Source organism: Lactuca virosa, chromosome 2, assembly GCF_052849685.1.
Source record: "Lactuca virosa cultivar CGN04683 chromosome 2, Lactuca_virosa_CGN04683_v6, whole genome shotgun sequence".
NCBI lineage: Eukaryota > Viridiplantae > Streptophyta > Magnoliopsida > Asterales > Asteraceae > Lactuca > Lactuca virosa.
The window spans coordinates 251076932-251089026 of record NC_136427.1 but is presented as its reverse complement, the minus strand read 5'-3'; the positions used below and the strand labels follow the sequence as shown (position 1 = coordinate 251089026).

General features: G+C 37.5%; 1 protein-coding gene across 1 annotated transcript; it reads right to left on the bottom strand.

Annotated features, from left to right (window-relative positions):
- Positions 1 to 4821: 4821 nt before the first annotated feature.
- On the bottom strand, positions 4822 to 5298 carry LOC145158398 (uncharacterized). Its single transcript, XM_079077302.1, has one exon. The coding sequence runs from the start codon at positions 5296 to 5298 to the stop codon at positions 4822 to 4824; it is 477 nt and encodes a 158-aa protein (XP_078933428.1).
- Between the last annotated feature and the right edge of the window lie 6797 nt (positions 5299 to 12095).

Here is a 12095-nt window from a genome sequence, read left to right as displayed (position 1 = left end):
GTGCTCCATCTTCTCAAAAACCTGGTCATCGGTACCTGTCTACTGGTGACCTGAGAATACAAGTTATTTTGAAAGCGAAGATCAGCATTAAAGCTGGTGAGTTCATAAGTATTTTAGTGTCATTGTTTGTATAAGTTTGAAAAAAGTGTTTGTAAATGTTTGATGTAAAAGTTTGTAAGTGTTTGGCGTAAATGTTTGTAAACTTCCTAGAAAATCCTATATTTTCTACTAAAGTAGTCTTCTACCAAGACTCGACTGTTCTCTATGTTTTTTCTTTTGTAAAAGTGTGTGTTTTCCCAAAGTTTGACTATCATTACCAAAATATAGTTTCTCATTACCATTTATGTGAGAAGATCACAATGTGAATGAATTGGGAAAATAAAGATGTACTGTAGTTTTATCTAGGTAACTACTAATGTACTAACTACCCTTAAACTTGTTAGTTTAATTAAGGTAAAATGTGATATGATTGTAACCATACTTGATTGACTAGTATAACACGACGTTCGAGACGTCGAAATGATATGAAATTCGTTACCCGTAGACCTGCAGGTCCCACTGTAGCTAGCAGCAAGGTGTAGGAGGGTCAGTCTCGTATAGATCTATACACAAATTCACGCTCTCCCTCCAAGAGACTCTCGGTACAAAACGTATTGTCGAGACATGAAGTAGTATCTCACATTAATGTTATAGTATTCTTGTATTTGTATAGTATGTTCTAGTGTAGTGTATGTTCTCTCTGTCTAGTATGTAGTATGTTCTCTAGTGTATAGTGTGTAGTATGTATTGTTTCTCGTTATAGTATTCTCTATCTGATTCTCTTTATAATGAGTATTGTCTCTCGTTATAGTATGTACTGACTCATGTATGAACTGACTCTTTGTATGTATCATTGTTCTAGTAATAGTATTAGTGACTTCCTAAACTATACTTATTATAGTTTACTAGCAATGTTGTTTGTATGAATGAACATGTTTGTACACCTTTGTTACCCAAAGGTATTGAACTGAACGAAGAACTTTAATATCTATATACATACACATAATATATAGCGAAGATTCAAATGACCTTCGGACAAACAACCGATACCCTAAGTCCACAATCAAACAAGGAACAGGAAATAAGGCGAGTTATCTGTCCTAAGTCCTTTCAATCCTACTTATATAACTATATCCATATAGACATGATTTGACAAAATATAAGTTTAAAAGAGTTTGATAAAGAGTTTTGCATATAAAAGAGTTTGTAAAACTATTTGAAGCAATTTGTTGAAAACACAGTTTGAAGTATAAGAATTATATATGTTTGATAGTTATTAATAACATGTGATTGATATAATAACTATAATGTTTCTACTTGTATTCTCCCCCATTAAAAGCATTTAAAATCATTTAAAAGATAAGTTAAGGGGTATGAACTCACCTGCAGTTAGTGATACGAATGAAAGATCGGTTTGTAGGATGCTAAGTATCAAGTGAAGACTTGAGCACAACGGATCTTAATAAGCATATAATGACACATATATGTATATAAATAGTGTTTATACGACTAATCATGTAAGGAAAACACCCTAGGACTTAGGAAACATTTAGATTGAAGTGCTAGAAGTACAAAGGGTTGCATATAATGGGTGTACGACCACACAAGTGTGTTTACGGCCAAGGTGTTCACGGCCCTTGTGTTCATGGCCATTGTGTTCACGGCCCTCATGAGTATACGGTCAGGTGGGTACGGCCATGGAGTTTACGGCCGTACACTCCTTGAAGAACTTTTCAAAACATGTAGTCCAAGGCTCTATCTTGCACCCTCTAAGTGACCAGGGTCTTGTATTGTAGTATAACATGAGTTTGAGGCCAAATATGCCCTAAACAAGGGTTTACGGACAAGGGAGATGGTCATGGCCGTAAACTCTTGGAGTTCATGCATTATGATGATTCAAGGCTAGGAAATCAAGAGATTAACAAGCCTAACTAAGAGATAGAAGGTATACTCATGTTTTTAAAGCTTGGGAGGGGGTTCACGGTCCAAGAACTAGTAGGTGTTCTTGGTGTTCTTGGTGTTCTTGGTGAAAATTAAGATCACTTTAAGATCTAACCAAAAGAAGAGATTTCATGGATGAAATCATGTATCTTTACTAGATATAGAAGGATATCAACTTGAAAATGGAAGATTACTTACAAGATTGAAGATCAAGATGAAAGTTCTTGATGATACTTGAGAGAGAATTCGAGTTCTTGAGATGAAAGTGTGAGAAATGAATAAAAGTGAAGGAATATCACCCATAAAGGCATAAGTTTATGGCCACCTTGAGTTTACGGGTGTAAACTCATGTCATATGGCCGTAAACACCTCATGAAGGAGTTTATTGCTTGATTGGTGCTTTTGAGCTTCAGTAGATACTTCCTAACACTCTTTCCTTGGATATGCTAGGCTTAGAACGCTCAAACAGACCCTAAACAATGCTAAAAGATAGAAGAAACAAGTCTGACTTTGATTGAGTTGAAATGTTGTACAATATAGAAATTTCGGGTTGTCACAAGCTTCCAGGAAGGAGGTTTAGGTTCTGGTTCCGGCTCAGGTAAGGGTATTGAGTTGATTAGCAAGCAGATGTGGGGATTCATCTCATCGGAGGCTACCCGCGGTGTTTTGGAGAAGATTCCTGTGATTTTTTGTTCAGTCAAGGAGGGGTTTTTGGAGATCTTGGATGAGCGTTTTAGAGCGTTCCAAACTGAGGTTATGGATATCGTTGGAGCTCGCACTCTTTTTTTCCATGAGTTTTATGCTAGTGGAGCTCACACATTCTATGGAGAGAGGGACCCCGTTGCCAGTAGGAGGTGGTTAGCGGTTACGGCGAACACGTTCAGGATGAGTGTCTGCCCAAGGAGGCGAGGGCCAGGGCGCGGGATTGGTGGAGAGATATTGGTTGTGAAGTGGGCGATGATGCTGTTGATATTATGTCAGGGGATGATTTATCGATCAGGTCAGGTGCATATAGTGGAGGTCTCGGGAAGAGACCTAAGACTTCTGATTAGGGTTTTAGAGGCCACCAGGGTCGAGGTCAGTGCAACACGTGCAGGAAACTGCACAATGGAGTTATCATTCTAGGATTAGGAGTTGCTATAAGTGTAGCAGGATTGATCAGTCAGCAAGGATCGTCCCCAGGGGCAAGCCTGTTATGTTTTCTCTACAACTAAGTGGACTGCAAGAGGGTCGTCTGTCTGAGGAGAAAGGGAGGACCAGTGAGTGCGCCTTCTCCGACTATTTTCCATATTTCTGATAGTCGTGAGGATAGGGTCGCAGCCCCAATAGAGAAGAGTCGGTCATTGCAGTGTCAGACAGGGGAGGTCCATGCTCCGTCAGATGATTTTGCGGGCATGTTATCTTTTGCGTTCTTTTCGGTTATTATCAGTTTTCATGTTTCTAGGGATTTGACATTGATTTGGGTAAGCGTTATCTTCGGTTTATTGCTCTGTTATCGTTGGGGTATATTTTCGAGAATTGATTTAAACCCATATCTTTAAGTAAGAAATTGATGGAACTTTTCCATGCCATAAGTTGTATGGAGTCTTACTAACCTTTTTAGTTGGGACCATGTTTACAATTCGAGTTGCGGTTTCAAGGGCGTAACCCCAAAATGAATGAGGAAGGGACGTATGACTCATCATTGATCGTACCATATCAAGTAGAGTACGATTTCTTCTTTCGGAAACACCATTATGTTGAGGTGTTCCCGGTTGAGTGAGTTGTGACACTATGTCACAATTCTTGAGATGTTCATCAAACTCATAGCTTAGATACTCACCACCACGATCTGATCGTATGGTTTTAATCCTTTTACCAAGTTGATTTTGTACTTCATTTTGGAATACCTTGAAGACATCGAATTCTTCATGTTTGTGTTTCATGAGATACACATATCCAAATCTACTGAAATCATCAATAAATGTAATGAAGTATCTTTCACTGTTTCTGGTCATTGTTCTAAAAGGTCCACATACATTAGTAAGTATGAGTCCTAATAGATCTGAAGCTCTTTCACCAACACCAGTAAAAGGATCTTTGGTCATCTTGCCACATAGACATGATTCACATACATCAAAAGACTCTGAGCCTGTTGACTCTAAAGTTCCATCCTATTGGAGCTTAGCAATGCAAGTTTTTTTTTATATGCCCAAGTCGACAATGCCATAAATAAGTTTTTTTTTAGTCTAACTTTGTTTTCTTATTTAAGTTGTACATTGAATTATCCTTTTGATAGGAACCATTTAAATCGATTTCATATATTCCATTACTTGGACTAGTCTCAAAATAGAACACATTATCTTTAAACACAGAGTTGTTTTCAGAATTAAAGTCAAACTTATATCAAAAACCTTGTTCATACAAACGATAAGTAGAGATAATATTCCTAGTTATACTAGGTACATAACTGTAATTTTTAAAAAAAAGATTAAGGCCATTTGGAAGCAAAAGATGATATTTTCCTATGGCTTTGATAGCTACTCGAGTTTCATAGCCAACATGAAGTTCCAAATCGTCATATCTGAGTTCTCTAACATTCTTTAGTCCCTGCAAATCATTTCAGATGTTAGTACCACTTCCAGTATTGAATTCCTAAGAATTTGTACGAAATATATATACTTCAATCGCATATATACCTGAGGTGCCAACCTAGTTGGCCTTGTTGTTCTTAAGTTCCTCTAGGTACTTGGGACAGTTGCGTTTCCAGTGTCCCCTCTCATTGCAGTGAAAGCAATCAGAGTCAGCAGCGGGCTTGGGCTTAGGAGTTGGGTTGGTAGCAGGACCCTTCCCTTGACCATTTCATTTTCCATTAGCTTTCTTGGTAGCTTTGCCTTTCCCCTTACCCGTATTATTACCTGTTTTCTTCTTGGAGATTTGACCCTCGCGGATCATCAACACTTGATTGTTTCCATATTTCTTAATGTTTGCCTTCGCATTCTTGAGCATGTTATGAGGCTCATTAATGCTCCTATCCCAGTCATTTATTGTGAAGTTCATCACAAATTGGTTGAATGACTTAGGAAATGAGGCTAGGATCACACCGGTCGCTAACTCATCCCCAAATGGGAATTTGAGGCAGACAAGTTGCTCAACATAAGCTTCCATTTTGAGCACATGTGCACTCACACAAGATCCCTCAGCCATCTTGCAACCAATGAAAGCATTCAATGTCTCAAACCTCTCTTGCTTAGCCTGAACTTGAAACATGACTCTAAGTTGTTCAATCATTTCAAATGCTTCATGAAACTCAAAGGTTTTCTGAAGTTCAGGAGTCATAGTTGTAAGCATGTTTCAAGCCACTTCGTTCGAATCATTTACATGTTTCTCCCGAGTATCTTTAAAATGCTTTGGCAGCATTTTCCAGGAGTTCTTACGGGATAGGTTCATCAAGGACATAGTCCTTTTTCTCACGCTTGAGGACAATTCTTAGTTGTCTGAACCAATCAATAAAGTTGGGTCCGCTTAGTTTTTCTTTTTCGAGGATGGATCAGATGGTGAGTGATGAGGTGGTTACAGTTGGGGTAGTCATCTACAAAATAATAATATTCATTTTAATATCTTCGATATAATTTCCTTTTTAAAAATTAATTACCCTTCAAATTAAATTTTGAAAAGCTAAGATCCACATCACCCAAACTAACTTGAGGTGGTGACCCACAACACAAGTGATTTTGTTGATTGGTAGGTTACGATAACCAATTACAACTCTTATATATTTAAAATATGGATCTAATACCACTGATGGGTTTTGTCACATAAAAAAAATAGTTTTTCACAAAAAACCGGCAACGAAGGCTTTAAAATTTTCTTATAAATTTCGAGTATACAACAAAACCAAGCCATAAAGGATCCTTTTAAATAGGTTAGAATAAAGTTACAACAACCATAGGGTGTTAAGAAATAACAACCTTTGAAGACTTTGGGCCCTCTTGGGATTAGGGTGTTGATGAAGATGGAAAGAGTAAGAAGCTTGATCTTCTCTATATGTATCCACCACCACGAATAAGGTACAAAGAATTGCTAGATTACTTCTTGTATATTTTGTTCTTTAAGACTTTAAGTGCTAAAAAAAATTAAGCACAAAAGGAAGATACAAAATGCAGCACCAAAAGGCCAAGAATCAAACTTCAAAAGTGAGAGTGTTGGGAGCTTGAGAACCCACGGTTTTAGAGCACAAATATGAGAGAATTCTAAGTGAAAAAACTAGGAACTTCTCATGCATAAGATCCCCCTTTTATATCATATGCAAGGTAAAGCACTTCCAATATAATACTCTAAAGTATTGGCTAGGTGTAGAGGCATGGGGGACAAGAGGATGAAGGTTGACAAGCAACCTCCATCCCTCTTTCGTAAAACAATAATTTTTCTCTTATTAAATACAAGAGTTGAATTTATTTATTAACAACAAATTACTTAATAAATATTTAATAAGTACCAATTTGATTAAGGTGTGACCCTATAGGATCATATGTCATTAGCAATATCAGGCAATAATGATTCTTGAGTATATAGATCCAACATTTTCAGGTACTTCCAGTTCCAAAGGGAAGGCCCGGCTTAACTGCATAGGATCCCCTGATGGCATTTTTCGTACTGATTACTTTTTATTTACTCTGATTTTGAGAAATATGTGTTACCATGTTTGGTTTTGGAATAAATGGTTCTATGATTAATGGTTTTAAATGAAAATTTTTATCGGTATTTTTGGGACGTTACAAGTTGGTATGAGAGCCTTGGTTTGAGGGATTCGGGTACACTCTCAGGTGTGTCTGAACTCAAACTGAGGAATTTGTAATCTTTAAAAAAAGAAATAAGTTTTCTAAAAAGATTTTATAAATAAAGGGGTGGGATGCATGTACTCAGCCAAGCTGAAGTAAGTGATTCCCAGAATACCCAGACAAGTTGTTATGTTATATGTTTTGTGTTAGAACAAAGTTCTATTAGGATCGATAGATTCTATGCAGGCAAAACAATTAAGAACGTAATTATGAACACAAGAATGGCTTTGAATATGTCGTATGATTAAAACTTCAACACCTCAGAAGAGCTCGATTAAGAACTTCGACTGTAGAGGTGCTTAGGGTTACAAAACAATAATCAATAATAATCACGAACGTATCTAATGCATACATGCATGCACTATTTATAGTATAAACCTACTAGATAATCACGGATGGACAGGCCCAATTCGGATATACAAAACAAGCCCATGACGCAACACAATAATACCCAACAATCTCCCCCTTTGCGTCAATGGAGCCGAAAGCTCACTTCGGTTGAGCTGCAGAAGACCTCTTGATTGTCTTGAACACCTTCGGTATGATGGCCAATAGATGATGACGAAACGTAATGTACCACCGAAGCATGTCCGTGAAGTTCTTCTTATCTGCTTCTGAGTTCTGCTTGCACCGATGGATGATATTGATAATATGCTCCAAGCAGTCAGTTGAGAATAAATGTTTATCAACAAGAGCGGACAGAAAACGATTGCTTCGCCTCTTGTAAACATCACAGTAAGATGTGTAGAATCGATTTGGCCCATCTTCATTTTGTTCACATCTCCTGGTTTCGGTGTTGGCTTGACAGTCGGTTTCTTGTTCATCACTTTCGCTATCTCCTGATCCATAACAGCAACCTCATAGATGTAAGAAGCCAACATCCTCTTCAAATGATCCAGTATCGGCTCATATTCTTTGAGATTGGTGAGTAGAATGTTAAACAATAGGATCCAATCATGAGGATTTAAATTCGGAAGGTCTGCCAGGGAAATAATCGACATCAAGTTTGCTGATCCTCGTGTGATTTTAAAATTAACATTTATGAACTTCCCAGCAGGCGAAGGTTTTAATACCTTGACAGTAATTATCTTCTGTTCGATCCATGTCAAGTACTGTGGTTGACCATACTTCAGATAAAAGTCAATAAGCTCACGATCAACTTTTGGATGAGGGAAAGGAACTTCAACAGTCGAAACAAAACAATGAAACGTGAATGCCTTCCGTGTTATCGGCATATCGAACTGTGAATCCTTTGAATTATCACAATCAAAAGAAGCGACAGGTTCCAGCCAGTAGACGCTTGGAAACTCTATTTCCTCATTGATAAGTGTCTCTTTTGTCCAGAGGGGAAACAAGGCCTTCTTGCAGTTTAAGGCTTCTTCTTCTTCCTTGTTCCTCCTTTCCCTTTCCTCAGCTTCCCTCGCAACCCTCAAGGTTTCAACCAACTCTATGTCCCTCTTCTTTCGTTTAAGGGCCTCAGCAATAGTCTCTTCTACTTTTTCATCACTATCATCATCAATCCCCTTCTTCTTAGCTTGAGAACCAGAACCCGAAGCTTCATTATCCTTTGGTTCGGTTGTAACTTTGACTTTCGGTTGGGCAGATTCAGTTTCAGTTTTCACAGTAACCTTCGGTTGAGCACCTTCTCCCCCTTGTTTTGGAGGTATGAATCTCTCCGAAACACCCTTCATCTCATGCAACAGTGCAAGGGCAGGAAGAAGTTTTGATGTCAGATGATTTCTGATAGTGAGAGTAAGGATAGGATCATGAGCACCAAGAAGATTGGTAAGCATATCCTTGACATCCCCAGCACAACTTCGAAAAACAGCTCTTTCAGTCTTCAACAAAGAAATTTCCTTTTCAGCTTCAGCGAGCTGCACCATCTGAACTTCAATTATGGAGGCTTGGCGTGCAAGATCCTCCTTCAGAGCGCTCTCCTTTGCTAAATCAGCTTGGAGAGATTCAAGCCGAGAATTCATAGAACTGATAAGTGAAGTGTTCTCTGCTTGCATCGAAGAACGAACAGCCTCAAACTTAGTGTGCTCCTCTTGAAGTGACTTGGATAAGGAATCCACATAAGCAGTCACCTTGGCTGCATTGGAATCAGCATGCCCTTTGAGTGACTCGAGAAAGATCTGAGTACTGTGAACAATTTCAGTAACATCAGTAGTGGCCTTTTTACAAGAAGAAGTAGACTCATTAACAGCCTTTGTGGATTTGTCAATTGACTTAGTATATTGCTCAAGAGTAGTATCCATGAAAGCTTTGAGCACAACACCACTGTATGACTTGTTGTCATCAAGCAATTTATCAAGTTTCTCATCAATGCTCTTCAGTTGTTGTCTCGTGACAGGAGCTTCATCATCATCATCTGTAGGAAGCCCATAGGGACTGTAGTATGTTGAATCAAACTCATCATTAGCACCACCGAGAGTGGCACCGGAATCGGTTGAAGGTGAGGGTGAAAGTGGTTTGGAAGTAACTGGAGGTTCGGTTTCAGTATCTCAAATACTCAACAGGTTGTTTGGCCCGAATGCTATGTTTTGACTTAGAAAACCTCGTTTTCGAATACGGAACTCGATCGAACTGAGTTTAGAATATTCCGTTAGACCAAAAATAATACTAACGTGAACGGAAATAAATCCGAATTGATTTATTTAAACGTAAAGTCCTTCCTAAACTATCAAATTTGACGGAATTAAATAAAACCCAAATTTGATTAACGAAAATTGAGTAAGGATAACGGAAAAAAAGTTTCGGGTTGTCACAATATAGTTGATCAGGCTATATCCATCCCAGGGCGGAGGACGTTCGAAACGTTCGAGGGTGGAGGACGTCATGTACAGTATCATAACAATGCATAAAAGTAAAACAAGCAACAACCCCCATTGCATTAATAGAATACTTAATACATGTGTGTTCCGTGTAAAGTTGTAAGACACCAAAAATATATCAAAATAAGAAAACGAGTCTTGAACATGTTCCGTCTTCTCAAAACCTGGTCCAGTGTATCTGTCTACTGGTGACCTGAGAATACAAGTTATTTTGAAAGAGAGTATCAACATAAAAGTTGAGTGAGTGCATAAGTATTTATGTTTAAAGTTTTTTTTCTATTCCTTTAATGTGTTTACTGTTCCAAAAAATCCTATATTTTCTGATGTAACTGAAAGGTAGTTTTAATTTCCTAAAACCATTTGGTGTAAGTGTCATTGTACTTATAAAATAGTATAACATATTTTTAGTTCACAATAAGACTATAAGAAGATTGTTTTATATATTGTTATGTTTTATTTGTTATAAACCGGTACTTTGTAGATGTACCCTTTTTAAATAAAACCCGGTACTCTGCAGATGTACCCCATATATAAAACCCGGTACTTTGCAGATGTACCCCAGTACTTTGTAGATGTACCCCATATATAAAAATCCGGTACTTTGTAGATCTACCCCATATATAAAACCCGGTACTTTGCAGATGTACCCCATATATAACCCGGTACTTTGTAGATGTACCCCATATATAACCTGGTACTTTGTAGATGTACCCCATATATATAACCATATACTAAAAGTATTATTATATTTTGTCGTAAATAAATGAGGTAATGGTACGTTCCTTTCCTAGTTTACTTGGAGTGTAAAGTATAAGTACGTGAATCATGTATTGTTCCTCTGCTCTAGAATATAATATGCATTGATACCCTAAACTATACCTATTATAGTTTATTAGAATGTTTATTTGAACTGTAACCGATTCGTGGGAAAGGCTCAATTGCCCATGTTTGCAACTGAGTTAAGCATGTACTTTAAAAATGGGGTTTAATATTCATGTACATATTTAGCAAGTATAACTATGATTTTGCCGACTGTCGGACTAGTGATCCTACCCTAAGCCCACAACCAAACAAGGAACAGGAGTCAAGGTATCTAGCATTAGTCCTAAGTCTGTTAAAGCATACATATACATAAATATATAAATGAATATGATTTTGATTATAAACAACAATCTAACATCTTTTAAAAGAGTTTTTCAATCGATTTTAATAGCTTATAAAAGTATAAGAATTTTTTTTGTGTAATTATTTTCACAGGTAAATATTAACACAATTTAATTGTGTTCAACTTGTATCCCCCCCCCCCTTAAAAGCATTTAAAATCATCTAAAAAGGGTGACTATAGGGGTATGAACTCACCTTATGTGAGCGATTTGATATAAGGTTCGATATAGGTTGATTGATTCCACAAGCTAGTTCACGGGACGAAACAAGTACTAAATGGAACTCAGTGGGTGTTCTTGGTGAGATGATGATGATGCAACTGTTCACGGCCCATCTTGAGTTCACGGCCCAAGGATCTTGAAGAAATGAAGAACACTTGAAGACCCTTAGCGATATCTTAAGAAGATTCAAAGGAAAGGATGGTAGTTGAGAGGGAATGAGTGTTTTCGGTTGAAGATCTTTTTGGATTAGTGTCTAAGCTCGTAACTATATTTGGTATGTACTTGACCCGGTTGTGCATGGTCCTTTTGGGTTGCCTTCACCTAAGCAACTTGATAGGATGATTTATGGAGAAAGAGGATTAATTATGATTTATTAATATATTATATGAATAATATATTAAAGGAGAAATCATATTGTTTAATTAATATTAGTCAAGAATTAATTAATAGTTAGCTTTGTGACTAAAAGAGATTAATTAAACTTAGGGGACTAGAATTGTAATTATAAGATAATTGCAATTGGGATATGGATCACCTTGGAACATAGGTTGGACGAATTATATGGGAAGCCCATAAGGAATTCGTCCAAGGGGTGTTCTAAAGGGAGTCCATGGGATGCTTGGAGCCTAAGAAGTCAAATTAGGATTTCCTTGTTTAATAACCCTAATAGCCTCACTATATAAAGACCCCTATGGCCCCAAAAACGTGGTGAAATCCCTTGGAAGAACCCTAGGTCGTTTTTGGTGCTCCTCCTCCTTCTCATAAGTCATTCTCTTGCTTGTGGTGTTTGTAAGCCATTAGAGGAGTGACACGTGTGACTCTAAGCTCCAGAGACAAGAATATTCAAGCCATTGAAGAAGCGGTAATCATCTAGATCTGCTCTTATGTGATAATTTCGAAATGCATATGCTAGATTAGGGTTCTTGAGTCTTGGATGAATTGCATGTACAATAGAGAAACCTAGATCCAAGCATTAGGGTTTGCATGAGCACATAGGATGTTCTTTTGTATAAAACTCATCAGTGGTATCAGAGCCTTGATTGGTTTCTATTGTATTGATGCTTAGTGTTTCATTC

Coding starts and splice junctions, on each gene's coding strand:
- LOC145158398 (XM_079077302.1), bottom strand. CDS start 5,298: ATGACTCCTGAACTTCAGAAAACCTTTGAGTTTCATGAAGCATTTGAA.